Source organism: Acomys russatus, chromosome 27 (genome assembly GCF_903995435.1).
Source record: "Acomys russatus chromosome 27, mAcoRus1.1, whole genome shotgun sequence".
Classification (NCBI taxonomy): Eukaryota; Metazoa; Chordata; class Mammalia; order Rodentia; family Muridae; genus Acomys; species Acomys russatus.
Window position 1 is genome coordinate 5634778 of NC_067163.1, and position 26039 is coordinate 5660816.

At 50.6% G+C, this 26039-nt stretch overlaps 1 protein-coding gene across 1 annotated transcript; it reads right to left on the reverse strand.

Annotated features, from left to right (window-relative positions):
• Positions 1–587: 587 nt before the first annotated feature.
• Rab20 (RAB20, member RAS oncogene family) lies at positions 588–24955 on the reverse strand. The gene is made up of 2 exons (XM_051169775.1): positions 24576–24955; positions 588–1352 (listed from the first exon to the last, which is right to left on the reverse strand). The coding sequence occupies exons 1-2, from the start codon at positions 24745–24747 to the stop codon at positions 820–822; spliced, it is 705 nt and encodes a 234-aa protein (XP_051025732.1). The 5' UTR covers positions 24748–24955; the 3' UTR covers positions 588–819.
• Between the last annotated feature and the right edge of the window lie 1084 nt (positions 24956–26039).

Sequence of the window (26039 nt, forward strand, 5' to 3'; positions counted from 1 at the left end):
AATCCCAGCACTCAGGAGGCAGAGGCAGGTGGATCACTGTGAGTTCAGGGCCAGCCTGATCTATAGAGTGAGTCCAGGACAGCCAAGGCTACACAGAGAAACCCTGTATCTTAAAACCAGGGGAGAGAGGGGGGGGAGAGAGAGAGAGAGAGAGAGAGAGAGAGAGAGAGAGAGAGAGAGAGAGAGGAGTCATTCAGACAGACCGACAGACAGACAAAGACAGAGACAGACTCACTGTCATAATTTAATAATGGCAGGTTCACGGTCCTCACCGCCTCACCCCACCCTGCCCCCAGAGCCAAGGACCCTCCTGTGGTTCAAATAAAGCCATACACTCCTGATCACAGGCTTTTCCAAAATAATTTTTAATAACGTGTAGCCCACCTGGCTTCTCCCAGTATAAAAACAGCAGTTCCTGATGTTTATATAAATTAGACATGAAGAATCGCCGTGAAAATGCATCAAGGTCTCTAACGGGAGGACTGTATTTGAATCAGCGGAGACAGGCCTCTGAGAACAGACATAGGACAGGGAGTAGGGACCGAGGGAGTCAAGACCAGTCCAAGGCAGGTCCTCAGACTGTAGGATCCACGATGGTGGTAGATATGCACAGGGCAATGGGCAAGGTGGCACCAGGCTGCCTCTACAGAGGGTCTGAGTCCCGCCTCCTGACGCCCAGAAGTTTCTGGGTACTCTGACCTGCATTAGCAGCTGGAGGTCATTTCTTCCACCTACTGCCCTCTTAAACAGTGTTCTGGGAAACTTCTGAGCCCAGTGGCTCCCACACACGCCGGATGATGTGAGGGAGACCTCCTGCCGTCAGACACAGCACCCAGATCTGGTCTGGTTGGGTGTTTTTTTGCAGCTGGCTATATCCACAATCTGCGATGGCTCCTCAGCTCTCTGCCGTGCGATCATAGGCACCACCAGGTCAAACAGGGTCTCAAATAGAAGGTCCACATTGTACCCAGTCTTGGCACTGGTCTCAAAGCACATCTGCTCAGCGGCTGGCATCTCCCCCTCATCCAGCATCTTGTACTTGAGGATCTTCTTGTAAAGGGCCATTGCATCCTCTGGCTGCACCTGCTTGGGTACCTTGGAGGAGACAGAGCTGCTCGCCTTCCCAGAGGCCTGTCCCTCCTTCTCCCCACCCTCTGTGGCCCGCTCTGCCATCAGGTCCACTTTGTTTCCCACGATGGCAAACAGGCAGTCATTGTTGGCTGTCTCTGTGAGGCCCAGGAATCTGTCCTCCAGCTCCAGCAAGCTCTGCGGGTGGTTCACATCATAGGTGAGGATGACAGCGGCCGCCCCCCGACAGTACATGGAGCCCAGGCCGTGGAATTGCTCCCGCCCTGGCAGGAAGAGAACAGAGAGAGATGATTAGTCGTCACCTCAGGGTACATCCACCACCACCACACTGTGGTCAGGGCCCCACCCTGCCCCCAAATGATTTAGGACACCGGGCAGGGAACTGAGAGACTAATGGCTGACCCAGGTGACCAACCAGGACCCCATGGCCTGCTATAGCTGAGCAGCCAGGTCACTGAGCAGGGCCCCGTGTCCAGTTTAAGTTGGCCTCCCCATGCCAGGCACCAGACCAGGCACCAGCCTGGTCTACAAAACGAGTTCAGGACAGCCAGGGCTACAGAGAAACCCTGTTTCAAAACAAAAACAAACAAACAACAAGAAAAACCAGGATGTTTACAGGACGTGAGTGCAAATCGCCACACCCATATAAAAAGCTATATGTGGGTGGAGGCGGTACACCCCTTTCATCCCAGCACTCAGGAGGCAGACGCGACAACTGCAACCACCTCAAGAGCCTCACCAGCCATTCCACCTACTGTTACATCTCGTTTCTGTATGGTTTGTGTTGTCAACTCGACCACATCTAAAATGACCTAGGAGACAGGCCACTGAACGTGCCTCATGCAGAAATATATTAACTGAGATGGGAAGGCCCACCCACTGTCATGGGGCCACCCCTGGCTGGGGTCCTGGGCTGTATAAATGGAGGGACAGGGTGAGTGGCAGCATACCTTCATCATTCCCTGCCCCCGAATGTGAGTGTGACATGGCCAACTACGTCAAGCCCCTGCTGCCTTGATGTCCCACCAAGGTGGACTGTGCCCTCGAGCTGTGAGCTGAAATAAGCCCCTCCCCCCTGAAGCTGCTCTTGTCAAGAGTGTTTTATCACAAGGGGAAAAAGGTAAGACATTTACCATGTTGATACATGGTAATTACATGCCAGTAAAAACATACACCAATTGTACCAATTTGTTGTTGTTGCAATCCCTGGGCTGGCCTGGAATTTGCTACGTAGACCAGACTGCCTTTGAACTCACAGAAACCCAGCTGTCTCTGCCTCCCAACAGGACTTCACCAAAGTCAACAGCAATTGTTTGTCTGTTTTTGTTTGTTTTTCAAGACGGTTTCTCTGTATATCCCTGGCTGTCCTGGACTCACTTTGTAGACCAAACTGGCCTCAAACTCACAAAAATCCACCTGCCTCTGCCTCCTGAGTGCTGGGATTAAAGGCGTGAGCCACCACGCCCAGCTTCAACAGTCATCTTTAAACATCCCCAGACGACTGTATTTCAGAGCAGCTGGCTGCCTTTATAGCTAATGCACTTTACACTATTATCACACTGAGGAAGGGGTGGGCTCATCCCACTGAGGAGCTGGGCAGCTCTGAGCCTTGTTTGGGTCCAGGAGTCCATGGAATACGAGATGATGGCGTCCCAGGCCAGCTCTCTACCGCTGCTATTTCCAGCCAGCTTGTGACAAACCCCACATCATCTTCAATTGTTCTGAAAGGCTGTACTCTGACAGAGCACGTATGCCCAGACAATGTGTGGCTGCTACTCTAGCTCTTGTTCCAGCTAAAACTGCCTGGCTTGATGCTTGGAGTGGCAGCATATTGTCCCACTACAGAGTCTGCAACACTGCAAAGACGGACCTTTGCCTATAAAAGGGAAATGTTCCCCCCAACACACACGAACATACATATACATACATGCACATGCCCACATGTAAATGTTCACACACCAACACACAATCACACATGCATGTATACATACAATACACCCAGACACATACACACACACACACACATACACACACACCATCTCTCAGCACAACTTCCTAGAATCATGAGGTTGCCAACAGCGAGAACGTTATTCATTTAACCACCAGGTTTCACAAGAGCATGGCCACAAGGGCACGGAGTGGGGACATTCCATCAGCCCTGAAGGAATTTTTTCGAGTCTCCGTAACATAGTTCACACAGAACAAAGAAAGGATTGCATTAACACCCACACCCCAAACAGCTTCTGTCCCTGATAAAACTGCCTGGTTTCATGCTTGGAGGGGCAGCAAATGCCTGCAACCCCAGCACTTGGAAAACTGGAATAAGCTGTTGGCAAGCTGCAGGCTAACCAGGGCTACACAGCAAGGCCCTGTCCTGAAAATAAAGTAGGATTTGCCTGTTGAAAAGTAAATAGTTAGCCAGGTGTGGTGGCGCACGCCTTTAATCCCAGCACTCGGGAGGCAGAGACAGGTGGATCACTGTGAGTCTGAGGCCAGCCTGGTCTACAAAATGCATCCAGGACAGCCAAGGCTACACAGAGAAACCCTGTCTCGAACCCCCCCCCCCAAAGTAAATAGTAATTATACAAAAATAAAGATTGCAAGCACTGAAGGGAGTAGAAGCTGTAAACAAAGAACCCCAAAAGCAGCAGAGCAGGGAACCAATGAGCAGGCTTGTCATATTATGACCAGCCACAGATGACGTCAGCACGTCAGATGGCTACACCAGCTGAAGAACTTCTGGGCTAGCCTTCGTGCTCAGATCTGTAGCTCCTCGCGTTGCTAACGGGACTCGCAGGTTCCAAGAATGTGGACAGCGTCCATAACAAGGTGACCCCAGCTGAAGGTAGCGGGGACCACGGAGGAGGTCCCAGGCACTGAGACAAGCCAGAGGCCATGATGCCAAGACGCCAGCCCTGCTGTATTGGCTTTCCCAAACTCGCTTTGTCTTTGTAACATTGCTCATTTGTGTCCCAGAACTTGTGCACAAGTCAGGCAGGCTTGAGCGGGCCCCGAGGCCCTCCACCTGGTAACACACGTGCATCCCATCTGCACACACCCTCCCACTGGCTTCCTTCGCCAAGGTACTTGTCTTTCTTGAGAACTAGGCTAACACTACGGGCAGTGTGTTTTGGCCTCCTCCCCGAACACTGGCATTGGCAACCAACATCTGACTTCCTGGGAATTCCAAAATTTATACAGAAAGTCCCTGTGGGCCTGGCAAGCCTCTCAGCCCTGAGCGAAAGTTTCCCCATTGCTGAAATGCGGTAGCACCTGTCAAGGAGTGCTTGGGAACACAGAATTAATTCATCCTTGCAAACAGCTTAGCACTGTGCCTAGCATGTGATCAGTAAGTCATGACATTGACCCGTCCCACTCACCCCTCATCGAGGGCCACACTCACAGTCCTGCTGTAGCTGTCTCTGCAGCTTGCTGGTCACATGGGCAGCTGACCTATGTGCATCTCCGTATGTCTTGAGAATGACCTTCTCCCTAATCCTGGTGCTCACCCATTGGCTGCTACACTGGGGTTTAAAAAGGCCCAGAGGCAAACCTGGGGAAAACAGAAGTCAATGGCCTGCAGTAACCCAGGTCAGCTACTACGGCTCTGAAAACAGCTAGTCACTTTCCACTATAGTCTCCAGTCTTCCCCACAGCCAAACAGCCTTTGAGTCCAAACGTCTGTGCTTTTTTTCCCCCTGTGTTCCATATCACTGAATAGGTTGGTAAGTCCAACAGAAATCAGGTACAACCTTGCCGGCCTAGTCTCAGCGAGTCGGAGGTAAAATGAGTATTGTAAAAAAAAAAAAAAAAAAAAAAAAAAAAAAAATACTGACACTCCAATCCTAGATCCACACAGATGGGGAGAGAGATGCAACATTCAGCCAGGACCAAAATCACTAGTCTGGGTCCCATTACCCAGAGTCATAGGAAATAAACACATTTTTAAAAAGTACTTCTGAAATATGAGACTCAGATGACTGCTATGAACTACTCTGTGCAAACCCAGAGAAAGAGGGAATTTTGTCCAGCGAGCTCCACCACAGGCAGCCCCACAGCCGATTGGCTGGGAGCTGGTAGACTCCCGGGTGATGGTGTGAGCAAGAAGAGCTGGGGACAAGGACTGAGGTCAGACAGAGGCAAGAGCTCAGCCTTAGAGAGCTGCATGGCTCAGCCTGGGGCAGGCTGCTATGCGCCTCTCTGTACCCACTTATTTCTTTTCACAAGATTAAGACTCCCTCGATGGTTTCAAGTTCAACCCACAAATGCTACTCGAAAGGTCATTTTAGCACCAGTTCATAAAGGCCAGCGGACTTTAAGCAACATTTACAGCCAGCTATAAACGTTCTTCAACACACAAGATCAATGAGTGACATTTCCCCTGCATCTGCTTTTAAAGTAGCTGCCAGTGGGATGGTCTGTGGAAGGCACAGCGCTCCGGGAGAGTGTGAAAACAACAACAACAACAACAACAAAAAAACAACAAATAATGATTATCTTCAGGCAACAAGGAACAGAGGGCCACATGTCTCCCTAGGTCAGTGGTCCTCAATCTGAGGGTCTCAACCCCTTTGAGGCCGAGCATCCCTTTCACAGGTGTCACCTGAGCAGCAAGCCGCAGACCCTTAGTGCCACTGACAAGCTTTATCTGAGACTCTTCCACGGCTTCTCTAAGGGAACGACATCGCCTGATGTGGTGACACACCTTCGATCCCAGCACCGAGGAGGCAAAGGTAGGTGGATCTCTGTGAGTTCAAGGCCGGCCTGGACTACATAGTGAGCTCAGGACAGCCAGGGCTGTGTAGACAGACCCTGCCTTCAAAAACAAACAACTAGTGCCATTGATGGCATCCTTTGCAACAGGTCGTGGCATGAGCCACCTCAGACAGGCCACAGGCCAGGGTTTGGTCCAACTGTGTCTGCCTGTCCTCCGACAGTGTCTCAGATGAGGCTAACCCACTGCGACCTTCTGTAACTTAGGATTCTAGCTCAGGAAGCCTTTAGGATGTTCCCAGAGCCTCAGCCAGGCAGAAATCCAGACGTCCTCCTTGGATCTCAACCTTCTGAGCTATTCCCTGAGGGAAGGGCCTAATACTACTGGAGCAATGTTTTGGCTTCTTAGCGTCTGTACCTCAGGGGAAAAAAAGGTGCATTTAACTGCCAAGGTCCCCCCCAAAAGTCTAGCGTGATCTCAGCAGCCAGGCTTTCTGGTGTGCCATCTCTAGACAACTCATCAAGGTCTGGTCCCAACACCCACACAGAGGCACAGCCTCAGAGAGCTGCCACTTCATGGCTGACTAGACCTGCACACACCTGGTCTAATGCCCCACAATGACTGTGCACCCAGAAAGAGGCCCGATGTGGGAATTTTCAGACACTAGAAGTAGCACTCTGCCCCTGGGGTAGTTTAAATAAGAATAGGCCCAAAGGTTTGTGTATCTGAATGCTTAGTCACCAGGGAGTGGAAATGTTTGAAACAATTAGAAGGATTTGAACTTGTGGCCTAGTTAGAGGAAGCCTGTCACTGGGAGGTGAGCTTCGAGGTTTAAAAAGCCCACACCAGGTCCATTTTGTAAGCAAGGCCCCAGTTGACTTCTCTCTTTATGAGAGCTGACTTGGTCATGGTGTCTCTTCACAGCAATCGGACAGTGACTAATATAGACACCACTGACCACTCCCCATTGGCAGTCCCTTCCTGACCTGCCAGTCTAGCTGGTGATGTCTGCTGACAGTCCACTGCTGGAAATCCCCTGCAGCACGCCGACCCTCTCAGCCTTCAGAGTATGAGAAGCCACAGAGACTGGCAGCTGCCCAACACTGGGTCTGCCTGCAGAGTTCAACACAGGGCCCCAGAGAGGAAAGGCAGGGCTCCCAGAATCGGCAGCCAGCCTCCAGTCTGGCACCATTTTACACAACTGAAGGGGTTTGGGTAATGGAGACTACAGCAGGGAATCTAAAGCCTGAGATTTTGCTGGTTTTTAGGTGACCTCCTCCTCCTCTTCCTCCTCCTCTTCCTCCTCTTCTTCCTCTTCCTCCTCCTCTTCCTCCTCCTCCTCTTCTTCCTCCTCCTCCTCTTCCTCCTCCTCCTCTTCTTCCTCCTCCTCTTCCTCCTCCTCCTCTTCCTCCTCCTCTTCTTCCTCCTCTTCCTCCTCCTCCTCCTCCTCTTCCTCCTCCTCCTCTTCCTCCTCCTCCTCTTCCTTCTCTTCCTCTTCCTCCTCCTTTTCCTGTCATTTAAGCATATGCCCCACGAGGAAGGAGATTTCCTACACAGTGACCCCAAAGGCACATCCCCACCCCCATCCCAGAACCCATGGAGACAACCTTACTGGGAAATAAGTTGGGGTCTAAAGGGGTTCCCAAATTATCCCAAGGGCCCTAAGTCCTTTACAAGTGTCCACAGAGGGGCTGGAGAGATGGCTCAGAGGTTAAGAACACTGCCTGCTCTTCCAAAGGTCCTGAGTTCAATTCCCAGCAACCACCTGGTGGCTCTTAACTATCTATAATGAGATCTGGTGCCCTCTTCTGTCATGCAGTGCATATGCAGGAAAAACACTGTACACATAATAAATAAGTACATCTTTAAAAACAAAACAGAACAAGTGTTCACAGAAGAGATACAGAGAGAAGGTCCTGTGACCCTAGAGGCAGAGACTGGAGTGACTCGGCCTCTCCACGGGCTGTCCTTAACCTGTGGGTCATGATTCCTTAGATAGTCAAATGACCCTTTCACAAGGGTTGTCCAAGACCATGGGGGAAACGCAGATATTTACATTATGGCTCATAACAGTAGTAAAATTATAGTTATGAAGTAGCAACGAAAATGGTTTTATGGTTGGGGGGCGGGGACACACCACAACATGAAGAACTGTATTAAAGGGTCGCAGCACTAGGAGGGCTGGGAACCGCTGCTCTAGACCTTGTTCAGACTACCAGCCTCCGTAGCTTAGAGGAAAGAAAGCCTTCAGCCTGAATCCACTTATCTGTGGTCATCTGTCACAGTCATCTCCGGAGCCAACACCTTCCAAGCCACCGGCAGCAGGAATCCCAGCTTTGTCTGTCCTGCTGTCTGTCGTTTGGCAGGCGGCTCTCAGCTGGAGCTGGAGGTTAGGAGACTGAAGTGTCAGGCAGACACAGGTGGATCCTTGGTCCCTTGTCTGAGCATATATAAATCTGAATTTCTGACAAGGCTGGTCATAAAGCCCGTAGGTCATATAAGTGGCCCTATCTGAGTACCGCTTGCCAAGCAGGCACCAGAAAACCATCAAAACCAGCCCTCTGGGCCGTCTGCACGAGAACCAGATGGACAAGTTCAGAGGCTGGGAGGCAGCACTGGCTCCCCGCCTCATCCCAACACTGTCAGCCCACAGGGCCCTCCCAGGGGGCCAGACACATTCTTAGTACCTGCCCACCTTGGAGTCTGAAAGCCCAGACCAGGATGGCCATGTGGTAATCCACTTGTCAGTCACCTAGCACTGACCTCTTGCCATTCTGGTGAGCACATAGTCCAAGATCAATGCAGCGTCTCTGGCCTGGTGTCCAAGGTCCCCCATTACCGCTTTCCAGCTGAGCCCCTACTGTCCCCCACTGACCCTTTGCAGCCTAACCCTCCACTTCCCCAGCAGCGCCTGCCCAGCCATATGTCCGTGAAAGCATGCCCATCCCCAAATGTTCTCAGTCATCCCTTGGTCCCCTCCATCTCTAGGCTCCTCTGGTCACTTAAGCCAGAATAACCAGTGCTCAGTTGCTCCTCCCTGCACACCATGGGTGACTGCGGGAAGCACCATGGTACAAATGGGTTTTAAGGGGCTGGAGAGATGGCTCAGCAGTTAATAGCACTGTCTGTTCCTCCAGAGGACCTGGGTTCACTTCCCAACACCCACATGGCAGCTCACCACTGTAACTCTAGATCCTATGGCTCTGACACCCTCATGGCAAGGCACATAAAATAAAATAATAAAATAAAACAAGTGGTTTTTAAATGGTTCCTCTTTTTTATGGATATGTATATGATATGCATACATATTATTATGTATACAGTGCTCTGCATGCATGTACACCTGCAGGCCAGAAGAGGGCATCTGATCACATTATAGGTGGTTGTCAGCCACCATGTGGTTGCTGGGAACTGAACTCAGGACCTCTGGAGGAGCAGTCAGTGCCCTTAACCTCTGAGCCATCTCTCCAGCCCCGGTTCCTCTTATTTTTAATCACTGGATGACCAGTACTATCCAACAACAAAAAGGGAACACCCCCACACACACACAGACACAGACACACAGACACACACACACACACACACACACACACACACACACACACAGCAATAGTTTCCGATAGCTACATTCAAGTTTAGAAGTATAGTCCTGGGGATGGCTCAGCCAGAAAATGCTTACTGGACAAATATGAGACCTGTGTATGGTCCCCAGAACTCAGATGTAAGAGCCAGGATGTGCTAGGAAGACAGGAAGATCCTGGAGCTTGCCGGCGGCCTAGCCAACTGACAAATTCCAGGTCAGTGAGAGTCCCTGTCTCAAAAAACAAGGAGACCCACATCCTGAGGAACAGCACCTAGGTTGACCTATGGCTTCCATATACAAGCACACATGCACATACATGCACACACATACACACAAGTGCACACAAATATGCATGTATATACACACACTAGAAAAAGTAAAGGTAATGTTTATCTTAATATTGTATTTTATTTAGCCAACACAGCTGCTTCTCCACTTTAATATACAGTCCACAGAAAGCTATTGAGGCACCATCCTTTGTCTGGACAACCAGTTCAAAGTCATGAGTATATCTTACACTGCATGACACCTCCACTGTTCAATTCATACATGACCAAGGCTATGTGTCATATAGATGGACTCAGATTCTATGCTGAGGCAGAGGCCACATACACCTGTTCCCCCTCAGTGTGGTACCCAGTTCCAAGGACCAGAGGATGCTCCATCATCACAGGAAGGAGGAAAACAGAACCAACATCCTCAGTGTGGTACCCAGCTCCCAGGACCAGAGGATGCTCCATCATCACAGGAAGGAGGAAAACAGAACCAACATCCTCAGTGTGGTACCCAGTTCCCAGTTCCCAGGACCAGAGGATGCTCCATCATCACAGGAAGGAGGAAAACAACCAACATCCTCAGTGTGGTACCCAGCTCCCAGGACCAGAGGATGCTCCATCATCACAGGAAGGAGGAAAACAGAACCAACATCCTCAGTGTGGTACCCAGCTCCCAGGACCAGAGGATACTCCATCATCACAGGCAGGAGGAAAACAGAACCAACATCTTCAGTCTTCTTGATCTGATCCTCATAGTCAGATGCCAATCAAGCCCATACCTTTTCCCTCTTCTTGATCCCAAAGCAAGCCACAGATGTCAGCGATCCCAATCTCCTGGAATCTAATTGTCCTGCCTGCCCCAGCACTTCACAGCCCAGCCCTTCCACTCAGCAGAGGCAACTAGCAAGGCTTCATGGGTAACCAGGAAGGCCCACACCATGTCCTGGGCACCATGCCCAGAGGAAGTCAAATGGGTGTCTGACCATACACTGTTCTCAGCCTAAGATGGGAAGTGGCACCTAGGACACTATGGCCTGACACAGAGTCCTGACTTTCACTTCCTTCTTGAAGGGTGAGGACAAGGCCAGAGGACACCACTCACGTTCACGTTCAAACATAGGTAAGTTTACTCCACGGTCACAAATGAGGGTTCAGCTCTGCCCCTAAAAGGCAACCCAAGCCCTCATTTCCACCATGTTGTCTGTGACCTTATCTTGGGGAGATGACTAACTAAGGTCACTGGAGGACACCCCGTGTTCAGCAGGCTGTGAGCCAGGGCCTTGAGAGAAGAGGCGACACAGGGACAGACAGCAGAAGTGCAGCAAGGTCTTGGGGACAGGATGGTGGGACTTCCCCAGAGGAGGGAGATGTTTGGTTCCTGACCTGTCATGAGGTGAGCCATGGGTACTTGGACTTCAGACATCCAACCTCCGGAACTGCAAGAGAGTAAGTTTCTGTTGTGGTAAGCCACAGAGTGTGTGAGACTCGCCAAAGCAGCCCTGGGCTACTCGGGCCCAGACTGGAGGCCGCCACCCCTTACCCTCACCAGGAAATCAGAAACCATGAACTAATAAAAAAAAATCACAGTTCCTTTTCCTCTGTGTCCCCACAATGTACAAGGGTCAGTCTGGCAAGGGGCGTGCTCCTTCCTTCAAGCCTAGCCAGCCCTCATCCCGCCTTCAGAGTCAAGGCAAGCCAATCATGAACTTCAACGGACAAGGGGAAGTTGGTAAGAGTGGATCAGATGGACTGGACTTGCGTCACAAAACTCACATATCACCTCTGCACAGAGTCAGCAAAGCCACTCACTTCCTGAGCACGAGACCCACCTGCGTACAGATTCCCAGAGATACCGGCATCTGGCTTTGTTTCTCAACCTTAAACCCAATCCAAGGCCACTAGCATAGGAACGACCTTTGCCCTTCCTCCTGACTGCATGAGCAATGAACAGCCAAGTCTACAGGCACAAGGATGGAAAGGCATAACCGCAAACAGATGTCCAGGGGAGACTCAGGACCTGTCACCCGGAGCAAGCCTCCCTGGCTGCACGGTGGGGATGGAAGCTGCCTGAGGTCTGTAAGAGGGGCAGATGACCTGCACTGAATGGTAACCCTCGGGGTGGCCACCACAGAACTTAGGACATAAGAGCATGTGAAACAGTGCCAGGCCATGGTCACAGGAGCCACTGTCCCAAGGGCCACACCACATAGAAAGCAGGGCAGGTGACAGTCAAGAGTTCAGGTCCCTGCTCCTCATACCATGTACACTGTCAACCTCAGGGTCTACTCTAGGAAATGTTGGGAAAACAGATGTCAGGGGACATTGGTGGCCTAGGGAGGGGCCCTGTCAGTAAAGTGTTTGATGAGCAGGAAGTCTGAGTTCAATGCCCTAGAACCCAGCTAAGAAGCAAGGTGCAGCTGGCTGTGCGCTCTATGACTCCAGCACTGAGAAGAGAGACAGGCAGATCTCTGGAGCTCGCTGTCCAGTCCTCCTAGCTCAACTGGCGAGACCCAGATTCAGTGAGACACTACTTCAAAACTAAGGTAGGTAACAGCTGAAGACACACGTGTACACACATGACACAATGAAAGGATGTTGGTACGTCATAGTCTAAAGGAACAATGGATCAGGCAACCCAAAAAGTCAGAGAAGCCTAAAAAATGAAGTGTGGCTAGCCGGGCGTGGTGGCACACGCCTTTAATCCCAACACTCGGGAGGCAGAGGCAGGAGGATCACTGTGAGTTTGAGGACAACCTGGTCTATAAAGTGAGTCTAGGACAGCCAAAGCTACACAGAGAGACCCTGTCTCAAAAAACAAACAAACCAAAGAGAGAGAGGAGAGAGAGAGAGGCCCCTCCCCCAGACACATGGACAGAAGTGCAGAAGAACTGTTCTCAGAGGCAAGCATAATAATGCCGTGTGTGTATGTGTGTGTGTGTGTGTGTGTGTGTGTGGTGTATGTATGTGTGTGTGTGTGGTGTATGTATGTGTGTGTGTGTGTGTGGTGTGTGTGTATGTGTGTGGTGTGTGTGTGGTGTGGTGTGTGTGTGTGTGTGTGTGTGTGTGTGTGTGTGTGTGTGTAAACAGCTAAGTTGAATCAGTCAGAAATGCCCAATTCCAGGAGCAGGGTGAGGGAGAGCAGAGAGCTCGGGGAGGCAGGTTCACAGTCAGACACACCCAGCTCATCAGTGTCGACTGAACCACCTGTCCGGTCACTTGAAGGATAAACAGCAAGAAAGCACCTGGCCCACAAGGATGACCAGCTGCACTGGTCCCATAGCTGGGGCTTGATGGGCAGGGGGGGGGGGTGTGGCTGGCCAAACACTAAGGTGGTCTGACAGTGACCAGAGCTAAACTCACAAACCTTTTCAAGCAATAATATACTGAATCTCATTAATACCAAGTAATGCAAAGCGAAGAGCCTTCTCTTAACACCCAGGAAAAATACACTTACATAACAGACTTAGCTGTGAAGACAAAAGCCCTCACAGAGCCCCACAGAGCCACCCTCCAGATCTCCTTTTCCTTCAACGGACATTGTGTGGCCTGCTGCTGACTGATTCTCAAAGGAGATTAACAAATGAAAACGCAATCTCTTGCAAAGTCTGCTTATTAAAGCAGGAAGCTAATATCAGCTTCAAACAAGTTTTAACTTGTTTCAAAGCCAAGACTGGCCCACAAGAACCACATTAAGAAGAGTCTAAAAGGGGTTTTCTTGAAGTGCGTTATTCAGAATTGCCTCTCATGGGGGCATGCACTCTGCAGACATCCCAGAACGCTAGGTCTTTGCCAAATGGAAGAACACCTTCCTTCTGCAGTTTACAAAGGCCACTGAGAAACAAACCCATCAGGGCAACGCATTCAAGCCTTTCCTGGGAAACAGGACTTAACAGAGGTTCAAGCGTTTGGTCACCTGTCCTGCAAGCGGCAGGAGCGGTGTGCTCTAACAAGACTCCTGCAAAGCACATTCACCACCGACAGCCCGGGCGACAGCAGAAGGCTGGGCATCTGACCCCAGTGCTCAGACTGGGAGGATTCGGAGTTCAAAGCCAGCCTGGGCCACAGAGCAAGAGAAAGAGAAAGGACACAAGGGGAAGTCCTTCTGTGGGTGTTAGAAAACCTAGAAAAAAGCAATCATTTTAACATACAAGAATCAAGGTTTTCTTCAGGGGAAAAAAAAAGCAACATTCTTAGATTGTTCATAATTGAGTAGTTTATAAAAAACTGACCATCATTTAAAATATAACAACATTAGGATATACAGAAGTAAATTTTTTAAAATATAAAATAAGTAACAATACATGCAGTAAACATTGAGCCCCTATTCTGATCTAGACAACGGACAGCACATTCTCCACAGCTGTGTAGAGAGTGGGGATTGACTCTGACATGAGCTCTGGTGCCCCATATTTGACCACTTCCTCTTGGCGAGGAGGCCTGGTGGCACTCAGAGGAAGAATAAACAGGCTACCAAGATGAGACCGGATAGGCTGTGACCATATGGCGGGGGAGGAGGTCCCCTCCTGTCACAGACCTAGAGGAGGGGAATAAGGTGAAAGAGGGAGGGAGGGAGGAACAGAGGAGACAAGTGAAGGGATAACAATTTAGATGTAATCTGAATAAATTAATTAAATATAAATAAATAAAACTGTCAGATTTGTTGTGATAGAGGGTAGAATGTTGCATGCCAGGGGCTGAGGTGCCAGCAAGGAGAAGGACATTTTCAGAAGACTGAAAATTTCTAGAGGTGAGGAGTGTGAGGGCTCGAGCTTGCCAGACAGTGCCTCCCCTGCTGAGCAGGCTCGAGGTCCCAGATTTATCCTCCAGCCTCAGGAGGAAAGTCTGGAGCTGGTGATGACCTGCACCAACAGCACAAACGTGTTCACGTGCACCTAACTGACTAAATCAGTAAATTTGGGCATATGAGTTCACCACAATCTTACAACTCTGTAACACATAAAACCAACGGCTGCCAACGCCATGGAGCTTGGATGCTGTGCTCGCTCTCCTCTCTGCTCTGGTGATAACTTAGTTTGCGGTCTACGGTTGTGATGAACACCAAGTCCAAAAGGCAGCAAAGTGGGGGGGGGGGTATTTCACCTCACTGCACTTAGTGCATTCTGAATGTAGGGCAGGGCAGGAACTAAAGCCAAACAGGATCCTGAAGACAGGAAGGATCCCGGAGACAGGAAGGATCCCGGAGACAGGCAGGATCCCGGAGACAGGCAGGATCCTGAAGACAGGAAGGATCCCGGAGACAGGAAGGATCCCGGAGACAGGCAGGATCCCGGAGACAGGCAGGATCCTGAAGACAGGAAGGATCCCGGAGACAGGAAGGATCCCGGAGACAGGAAGCAAAGCAAAGACCAGGAGGATTGCTGCTTACTGGCCTACCCATCATGCCTCGCTCAGCCTGCTTTTTTATGCAACTCAAGACCACCTTCATAAGGAGTCCACCCCAGGGGTCCAGTCCCAACCACATGAATCATCAATCAAGAAACGGCCCCATGGATTTGCCTACAGGCCAGTCGGATGGCATCTTCTCAACCAAGATTCCCTTCCCAGGTGATTCCAGCTTGTGTCAAGTTGACAAAAACTAGCCAGCACACTCGCTTGGCAGAGACTACTTCAGAAACACATGTCCCACTAACAAGTCAGAACTCAGCACTTCTCGTGGGCTAGTTTGAGAAGAGTGAGCCTAAAGGCTGACGACTCCACTTCTTTCCCTGTATCCTCTGTCTGTGCCTAGCGATGGGCTTTGTTCTGTGTTTATTGAACAGCACAGGAAACATTGCATTATAATATTTTACATTTACCTAAAAGTATATACATGTAAGTGAATGTGTAAAGTCATATTACATATGTATACATACATACAGATAGATAGGTGGATGGATGGATGGATAGATAGATAGATAGATGGATAGGTAGATAGATAGATAGATAAAAGGAAGTTAATCCATTTCGGCTGAGAATGCTCTCCACAGGAATCCCAAGCTAAAAAAAAAATTAAAAGGACCAGGTATGAGAAACCTCCTTTCAAATGATTGATCAGGGTAGTCCAAGTGACTCCCCAGACAATATAGACTATTAGCATACTCTTAGTTACCCCTCAGGGGTGGTGCGTGGGCCCTATTGCTGGAGACACCACACACTAAGAACACAGGACGTACATGATTCCAGCTGCATCTGTCCTGAAAGCCTCTTCCTGCTGTCCAGCTTCCATGGCCCCAGAAAATCCTACTCAGGCTGCCAACAGAGGGGAGGAATTAAACAGTCATATCCCGCTGCGACCTCTGGAAACCATGGCAACTGCCATCAGGGTCAGATACGCTTAAAGGTGTAAGAGGTTGGTTGTAACCAACGGCTGTCTAATTGGACTTAAGGCCCTCTCAACAAGAAGGGAGTCATGCCTAGTACTGGAAACTGAGGCAACTTCCCGGGGTCAGTGAGGTCATGGGCCTTAGAAAGGAACCTGCTTCCGCCACTCTGCTAGGCCAGTGTAGTTCCTTGCTGTGCTCTAAAGTTTATCCTTACACTCACAGGCAAGGGTGTAGCTACAAAACAAAATGTCTCTTTACAGCAAAGTAACAGCATCACAGCAAACCACAGCTGGGCGCAATGCAGGGATCAGTGAACCCTGGGGAGCCACTCCTGCGATTGCATCTACATCACAGTCCTGTGTCCATGGCTGAAGGAACCTCACAGAACACCAGGAAGTCTGCCTTGAAACTGTCTCCCTGAGAAATAAACAAGACCAGGACAATAGTAATATCACTGGACATGTTAACATGGAAGGGGACACTCTCAGGGTCACACCCCTACATAAAGATCTGATGGGAGAAAGAGAATTAGCCTCTCCCAGGGGTGAGCCCCTTATTGGGTGTCCGGTGCAGAGTGGTCAACGTTGAAACCACACACATACAAACAACAAAAACAGACTAGGTGGCGTGTACATGTGTGTACTTGTGCACACACATACATCACATATATGTATGTAACAAACATAATAAGAGATGCTATGCACTAGAGAGAGGGGTTAGGGAAGGGTCTGAGGAGGACATGGGGAGGGCATGGGGAGAGGAAGGGGAAACGACGGGGTTCTATTTCAGCTAAAGACATTTGTGGTTTTGGTTGGTTTGGTTTGGTTTGGTTTGGTTTGGTTTCGTTTCATTTCATTTCGTTTTTGGAGACAGGGTTTCTCTATGCAGCCTTGACTGTCCTTGACTGGCTTTGTAAACCAGGCTGGCCTCGAACTCACAGAGACCCACCTGTCTCCACCACACCCAGCTTAAAAACATGTTTTGTTTTGTTTAAAGGGAGCGTGGTATGGGAAAAGAGCGAGGGACACACTTTATAGAAATTTTTATCAGCGTTTTACAAGGGATTAAGTTATGGACTCCAACTGTCACAAATAAGAAACGGCAGAAACACTGTTATCAAATTGATCCACGTTGTCTTCAACATTTATGTCAGATACTTGTTTTGTGAAGTTGACTTAAACCCTGCTGGTTGTTTTCAGCACATGGTCACCATGGCATAGAGGCACATGCACACCTCGCTCTGGGTCAGGAGCGCACATAACTTAAGAGCTATGCTTTAGTTTAGGCCATAAACATTACAATTACATATGAGACATCCAAGACAGGTAAGGTTGGTCATTAGATTGTTCTCTTAAAGGCAGATTCAGTTCATAGGCTAGGTGGGGCGTGATGGTGCACACCGTTAGTCCTAGTATTCAGGAGGCAGAGGCAGGTGGGTCTCTGGGAGTTCCAGGCCAGCCTGGTCTACACAGCTTAGTCCCAGAACAGCCAGAGCTAGCGAGACCCTGTCTTTTATTTCTTTGTTTATTTATTTTGGTTTTTCGAGACAGGATTTCTCTGCGCTAGCCTTGGCTATCCTGGACTCACTTTGTAGACTAGGCTGGCCTCGAACTCATGGCGATCCGCCTGCCTCTGCCTCCCTGAGTGCTGGGATTAAAGGCATCTGACACCATGCCCGGCCAAGACCCTGTCTTTAAAAAAAAAAAAAAGTGTACAGGCTGACCACACAGGAGAATATCAGGTCAAGTCTTCAGTGACCTCAAAGCATATTGTTAACCTGGCTGTGAGGGCCAACAAAAATTCCATCTGAATGTAAGAGGTACTTTCATAAAAATGGTATCACTACAGCTAACCCGGGTTAATCAGATTTAAAATTAATTAGGTTTGGAATGTATTTTGTAATCTCTGTAGAAGACATGGCTTGCTAAGTAAGCCACAGGTCACCAGCTCTGATAGACAGGAATATGCCTTCAAACAGTCTGGAATTACAGGCGGTGCAGACACAGCACACGTGCAGCCTCGGCCTCCCTGCTCGGTGAGGCGCACCATACGCAAGGAACTCGTCATGTCACTTTTCTATTTATTTATTTTATTTGTGTGTGGAGTGTCAGGCATGGTTAGTGCATCCTTGCATGTGGGGCCGTTGGAGAAGGATCTCAGACATCTTCCTCCATTGAACTACCTTACTCCTTTGAAACAGGGTCTCAAAAAAAAGGAAAGGAGGGAGGGAGAGAGGAAGGAAGAAAGGAGGGAGGGATGGAGGAAGGGAGGGAGGGAAAAAGGGAGGGAGGGAAAAAGGGAGGGAGGGAGGGAGGGAGGGAGGAAGGAAATAGGGTTACCTATAAGCCCCGCCCCATCCCGACTTCTACCCCCAGCACTGGGGTTACAGGTGAGCTCACAGGCAAGCCAGGCTTTTCATGTGGGTACTGGGATCCAAATTCACTTCTTCATACTTCTCCTTACCCACAAGCCATCTCTGTAGTCCCTGCCTGATTTTGCCTGAGGGCCAGACACACACACACACACACACACACAAAAGTTACCAGAACAGCATGGACATAGCTTTCCTTTCCGCCTTCTCTCAGACCACGGCCCCACGGCTGTGGGTTTTGTGGAAGGTGTGGGACGTGTCCAGTGTCCTACTCCCCCACAGGGACATCGGGCTCCTCAACATCACTGAAATAGAGACTGCCCCTCCCCATTGTATCCTGGCCCTTTGTTAAAAATCAGCTGGTCACACAAGCGTGAGTTTATTCTGGGCTCCCAGCCATGTTCCATTAAGGCGCCCGGCTTTAGGCTGCTTTGTTCCTTTTTGAGGTAAGTTTTGAAGTGAAGTAACGTGACATTCCCAACATCCTCCTTCTTGGTCTGATAGCTTCGGCTACTCTGGACCTTTGGAGTTCCACAGAAATTGGGGGTAGGGGGATTGCTCTACCTTTGTGAAAGAAAATAGCATTGGAGTTGAACCTGGAGACCCCTTTTAGCATAGCCGCACAGCGCATGGACCCGTGAGCTCCTTTGTGTGTTTGTGTTTTCTTCAGTTTATGTCATAATACTTTAGTTTTACGCCACAGCTCTTTCACCTCCTTGATTAAATCTGCTTCCAGTATTTGTTTTATTTTTGATGCCATTCTAAAACGACTGCTCTCTTAACATCTTTTGCAGACAGTTGTTGCTGGCATACAGAAATATCAGCTTCTGTTTTTAAGTGTCAGGTCCAAGAAAAACTGTGGGCGAAGGGCTAACTGTGCATCCCCTCAGAGCCTCTCGCCCTGCCCCTTACTTACCCTCTCCAGCCCATGGACTCCACTACCCCTCCCCCAGGGTCTCACTCCCATGGAACCCTGCCACTTTGTCCATGGGTCTCTTTGCTCTCTTGGTTCTTGTGTTCAGTTCCCATCATGCATGTGTTGGCTCACAGTGGTCTGTAACGCCAATCCCAGAGGATTCAGTGTCCTCTTCTGACCTCTGTGGGCACTGCTTGTACATGCTGCGCAGACCACAAGCAGGCAAACTATCCACGCACATAATATAGTTTTAACTAAAGAAGAAGCCGATCCACAAAGTACAGATATGGAACCTTAGCCAGGCAAGTGCAGCAGCAGATTGTGCTCCTTGTGACGCAATAGCACTGTATCTCACCTCTCTGAGAATTAAATTATATAACACACCCGAGGAACTGCATGTCATGTTTGATAATTTAGTTCCACTTAGGCCAGTAGGTTTTCAAGAAAACGCCCCATGTGGAAGGATTCTAGGCTCAGGAGTTTCAGTAAAGTTCTAATGATCTGGGGCTGGCAAGATGGCTCAGTGGGGATGCAAGGCTGATGATCTGTGTGGGATCCTCAGAGGCCACGCTGGAAGGAGAGGAACAGCTCCACAGAATTGTCCTCTGATCTGCATATGCATGTTATGGCATGTATGTACCTGGCTACACACACACACACACACACACACACACACACACACACACACCCCACCCCACACACGCACACACATAACACACACACACAGGGAAAAAAACATTTTGTAAAAATTCTAAGTCTTTGATATGTGTGTAGTAAATGCACCTTTTCAAAACTAAAGGAAAAAAGCAAACACATCACACTGCTCCTAGTTGCCTGCAGCCTGTGGCTCCCATCTTTACTGGAGAAGAGAGAAAGCCTGTGAACAATGACTAGCCACAAAGCCCTCCTCTGAGTCTGTAAATCAGGATGCCCTGCCCAGCAGTTATGGGACTTTTAAGTTACAAAAGCTTCAAAACAGTCTTTACTGAGGCACAAAAGGAGCCTGCGCTGCTTGATGCCTGGGAGAGTTCTAAGTAGCTACGATAGCATTTGCCAAAAGTCACACTGTACCAAAGGGGAAAATACAACCAGAAGCCTGCCGCCGCCACCCATGCTGAAGCGCAAGGCGTGAGGTACCTCCTATCCCTGACTGCAGCCCCCCTAAAAAGTTTTACAAGGAGTGGTCCTTGAGGACAGGACCCTCAATCACAGGGTTCCAGGCAGAGAGACTCCACCAGCCACGGCTGGTTTCCTCAGCAGGGAGCCATGGCAGGTTCCAGAAGCTGAGGCAGCCAGGAGATGGGATTCCCACAATGAAGAGCACAACCCTGCTGTCATCGGAACCATAGCCCAGCTGAGACCACTTAGGACTCCTAGACACGCGTTGTTTTAAGTTGCTACTTGCTAGAGCGGCAAACCAAATAAACACCAAACCCAGAGACGCCAGGGACAGGATGGGATGCCGCTGTGACAGATGCTCCGAGGGGCCACTGTGAGAGGCCAGGAGCTGGTGAGTGTTGAAGGAGACAGCCTGGGCTGCCTAGACTGGCTGTGGAAGTGGGCAGAGCTGGGCTCACTGGGGGGGGGGGGGGAGCCAGCCGGAATCACATCAGGAAATCCGAAGATGTGTGAGCAGGGATCAGTGGAAAGCCGATGCCTCGGGCTTGGCTGGTCGAAGCCTTACAGAATGGAGAGTGTTAGAGGAAGACATGGTCTCCGGGGACCCCTGATTTGTGCCTGTTTAGCTGTGTGGGAGGCAAACTCTTCAGGTGACAGAGCTAAGGACCTTCCACGCAAATGCAGGAGGTGTGACCTGGCTCTTCCTGCTGCCTGTACTGAAGTGTAGAATAGAGAGGCAGAGGGAGGTACTATCATCAGAGAGGAAAAGTGTTGGTGTGGAGCTTTCTCGGTTGCCTACAGGGAGGCCCATTGTGCCTGGATGTGTAGGACAGGACCAAATGGCCAGAGCATCCAGTAGTAGAGAGCTCCTTTCTGCAGACCTCACCCTTTCACTCCCTCACATCTGCATCCCACTAATCCATCATCCTGCAAGTAAAAGCCATTTGCTCTATCCCAGGAGGAGCAGTACCAAGGCCGACACCATGATAGGGCACTGATACTTGGCTGAGTGTGGATGGAGGAACAGGAGCAGAGTCTGAGCTGGGGCCCTGAGTTGCAGGGGTCATGCACTGAGGGATGAGGCAGGGCGGGGGGTGGAGTGTAACTTTAAGGCTGTAGTCATAAAGGGTTAGAACACACAAGGAAACGCAGGGGCCTGTGCCGGCACATTGGTCACTTTCTCATCCTGGCAGTATTGCCTCAAAACAGATCTGAGACTGGTGGGAAACTTGTGTCTCGTGTCTTGCAACTCCCCTCTTCCGGGACCACAAAGGCCAGCAACTGAGTTGCCTGTTGTTGCTAAAATTCTTTCATCCCCCTAAGGTCCCAAGGACAGACCAAGGCAGAGTTCACTCTGGGAGAACCACCGAGGATAGTGGGCTTCCTTACAGAGCTTAAGTGAGTGTTACCTACAGGGGTGTGGGTGCTCAACCCAAAAAAAAGTTGCACCAAAAAGTCTTTACCCAGCAGAGATGGGGACTTCCCCATAGCACCAACGGAGTTGCCTCACCTACTTACTCTACCCCACTGGGAGGAGGCCATGTACAAGTAAAGCAGTTTCATACAATAGGTGGCGGGTACCTGCTGAATACTCAAATAAGGGTCCTGTGCCCTCCCACCCCTGTGTGAGGGCATGTGAACCAGCTGGGATAACCGTTTGCAAGCAGGTACAGCTGAAAGGCCCCAAACGGCAGGTGTGTAGCCTGTTCCGCCCCCTCGCTGCTGTGCATAGGTCTGGGCAGGAAGCAGAACTCAGCAAACGAATGAATGATGCTTGCTGATTGCGTTCTATCTGCTAACAGCAGGTAACCTCGTCCCAGTTTTGTGTCCCCGTCACCACAAAGGGTGAGCGCCTCTTTCTCTACCAGAGCGTTTTAGAAAGGAGTGTGAGTGACCAGATCATAATGTGGGCTGGGAGGCGCCTGGACCCAGACAGACACGGTCTGTACCCTGCTTGCCGGCCACTGGGCCACTGCTGAGGAATCTTCATCAAGAGATAAAGATGCCTCACGAGCCAACACGCCCTCCTTCCACCAAAGCCACACTCCACGCACCTGCCTTGCAAGCTCCAGGTGCTGAGCGTTTAGCTTTGGCCTTCGGCCCTTGTCAAGAATCAAACACAAACCGGCCAGGTGTTATGGTTCTGACTACTGCATGCCCCAAAGCCTTCACAGGTATGTACCTGCCACCACCCCGCCTGCCTGTCACCAAAAACAGCACCGAGCTGTCTGTCGGTCATAGCAAGCTAGTCTTGCTCTGCCTCAGTTATGGGAACTATGCAAAAAGTCAACTGGGGAAGGCACAGGGATTTTTAAACCAGGCACGAGGAAGATAGGGGTAACCCTTTAAACTAGGTATTCCACCGGATGGTGGTGGCGCATGCCTTTAGTCCCAGCACTCAGGAGGCAGAGGCAGTCGGAACTCTGTGAGTTTGAGTCCAGGACAGACATGGCTACACACAGAGAAACCCTGTCTTAAACAAAACAAAACAAAAATAATAATAAACTAGATGTTCCACACAGAATCCTCCCCTCTCTCTGCTCCTTCCAGGTGACTGGCAGCCCAGAGGTCATCGGCAAAGCAGGCACCAAGTTGGTGACAGGAGCCACTGTTGACTCTGTACCTTGGTCCCTTGAGTGTGTGTACACAGACATCAGGAATGTGCTGAAAGTGCCCGGCCACCCTGAACTGCTCCAGTCATCTGACCTCACACTTAGGGTTCCAGGAACACAAAGGCAGCCAAGGAAGCCGGGAAATGAGTGGAGTCGCTACCACCCCCACCCAGGGAACCAGCAGGCTCTCAGGATATCACATCAGCAGTGTTACAAAATCCTCTGGCAACCAAGGTTCCGGATGCATCACGTCCTTGGCCTTGATGAAGAAACTGGCTCCACCCATCAAAGTGAAACTGCTACTTCATGCCTTAGAAAGGGGGGGGGTGTACAGGAACCGTGTGCGGTGGTCACACATCTGTCTATCCCAGAAACATTGAGAGATGTGTGGAGAGCCAACCAATTCTGCTCCCTCTTCCCCCATATAAACCAAGGACAGCAGACAAGCCTGTGAAACCAAGCAAAGAGGAGGAGCTCTTCCAAGGCTGGGAATGGAGTCCAGAGTCTGACTGGCCTTGATTTTCCGTGACTGCATTCGTGGGTGCTCAATGGGAGGCAGGCAAACAGCCTGAGAAAACTTAGAAACCTTCCCTGCAACCTGGAGTGAGGGCTAGAGTCAGAGGAAAGATGGGAAAAGAATCAGTGCATCCCCCACAATGGCTAAGTAAGGAACAAGAGAGAGAGAGAGAGAAGGTGCCTAACTCAGTAGGTGTTACTGTACCCAACGGATTGACACGCCCAAAACAAGGACTCAGGGACTAGGAGCAAGACTTTTGACTACATTACTCTTCCAACAACATAAAAAGCTAGAACGTGTGTAATAATATAATGTATATGTAAAAAAATAAGTAAATGTTTTAAAAAGTTAGAACTTGGAGTTCAGACATTGGAGACCCCACTCCGTGAAACTATACTCTACTATTTCTGGGTTTTTTTGTTTTGTTTTGTTTTTGTTTGTTTGTTTGCTTCATTTAGAGGATCTTATTCTTTACCATCGAAAAGGAAGAAAACACACACCAGTGCTAATCTTCAAGGTCCAAGATGAAACTGTACTACTGAGAAATCACGAACAGCGCACACACTAAAAATAATTCACTACCTATCTTAAAACTGCCAGTACAGGAAGCTATTCCACCCACATGACTTGCGCACGAGCCAAAACCCAGCAGTGGGTAAATAACCGTGAGTCAGTCACAGAGGCCAGGCGATCCCAACTCTACTTTCCAGTCAGCCTGCCTCCAGCGGGGCTCAGTTTCCTCCTTTGTAAAGGGGACAGTGATAGCATCTCTGCCCAACTCCCAAGGTTGCCCACCAAAGGAAGGTGCCCTGAGCACATAAGAAGCGGAGTCGCACGGACCAGAGAGCTCTCTCCCAGGGTAACATGGATCTTTGCGAAGACAAGACGCACGAGTGGGCTGAACTAGAGATTTTTCTCAATCAGCAAGGCAAGGCAAGTGCGGACAGAGGGGCAACGAATGCCACAGCCTCAGGTGGGGACCCTGCGGCTACCGAGAGGCGACTCCTCAGCCCCGCGAAGACCGAAGACAACCCGCCCCTGCGGCGCCGCCCTCACCTGCGGTGTCCCATATGGAGATGTTGAAGGAACGCCACTGCTTCAGGTAGAAGGCGCCGCCCACGGTGCTGACCGTGTCCGGGAAGCGACGCTCCATGTAACGCTGCAGCAGCGACGTCTTGCCCACGTTGATGTCCCCCAACAGCACAATCTTCCCGTCTGGCTTTCGCATAGTGGCGGAGGAGGTGGCCCCTGCGCTTCAGGGTCACCCGCCTAGGACGCCAGGGAACGCGGACCCCGGGATCCCAGGGACCACGGACTCTGGTGACCCTAGCCTGGGGTCGAGACGCGCTGAAGTACCAAAGAGGAAGCGGGACAGGGCTCTGTACCCAAGTGTGAATTCAGCCCTGAGCCCACATGGGGTGCCCGGCCACCACGCCCACGCCCACGCCCCCCGGACCGCCCCGGCCCCGCCCCCAACCTTCTCCCAAGCCCCTTCCCCAGAGCCTCATCATCTCTGCCACGCCCCTCTCCCTCCCTATCTCCCCTCCCCTAAATTCCCCTTGCCCCGGGGCTAAACCTTAGCCTCACACCCACCTCTCCCCATTCCTCCTCCCTCAAGGTCCCACCCGCGTCCCTGCAATCCCAAACCCCGTTCCTCCTTCATTTTCCTCCCGGTCCCAGAGCCCTGGCCACTTTCTCCCCACCCCAAACTCCTTCCTCCAAGGCTCTCTCTAGCCCACCTACCCCTTTCCTGGAACCCCTCTCCTTGGCCCAGCCCACACCACGCCCCCTTCGTGCTTGGTTCCCCTCTCCGACTCTAGCAGTACTGCTTAGCCCCCACCCTTAGAAGGCCTGTGTGCTGCCAAGCTTGGAGCCTAGGACCTGGGACCAAAGGTGAAAGTTCCTTGGGACACCCGCGTTCCTCGTCAGCCGGGGCAGGCGCAGAGCCAGTGAACGTGGCGCAGCAGGCGATGTGTGTCTGGTCCCAGGCACCCTCCTCTCTGTTTCGCTTCTCCGGCTCCTGCCCAGCGCTCCTCGGTGCATCTTGGTTGCACGGCACAGATGGCCCTGGAGAGAGTTCTGGGGGCTGGGAAAGTCCCTTGGAAGACTACTGGGATGGAGGGAGGACGAAGAGGGGCTGGGGATACCAGGAGATGTCTGCTAGGTGAGTTCGCTTTTTTTACTTCTGCAAGAAACTTTCTGTGCGGCAAAGCGGAGCAGTTGCTGTTCAGAACAGGGAAAACTTGACTTTGCGTTTGCAGTGACTGCTAGCGAAGACTTCCCTCCCTCCTATCACAGAGAACCCTTGAAACACGTTAAAAAATCTTCCTCGTGTTGCTCTGTCCTACAGGGAGGCAGAGGAGTTACCCTGGGCGAGGTAGAGCCCAGCCTGTCCAGTTTCCTGAAAGGAGAGATGGCACTCCCAGGAGCCTCTCCCTCTGGGGATTTCACTGAGGCAAGAACTCAACTCCTCAAGCACGTTGCCTGCAGCGCTGTGGACCAGCGAGCGAGCGCTCTTGG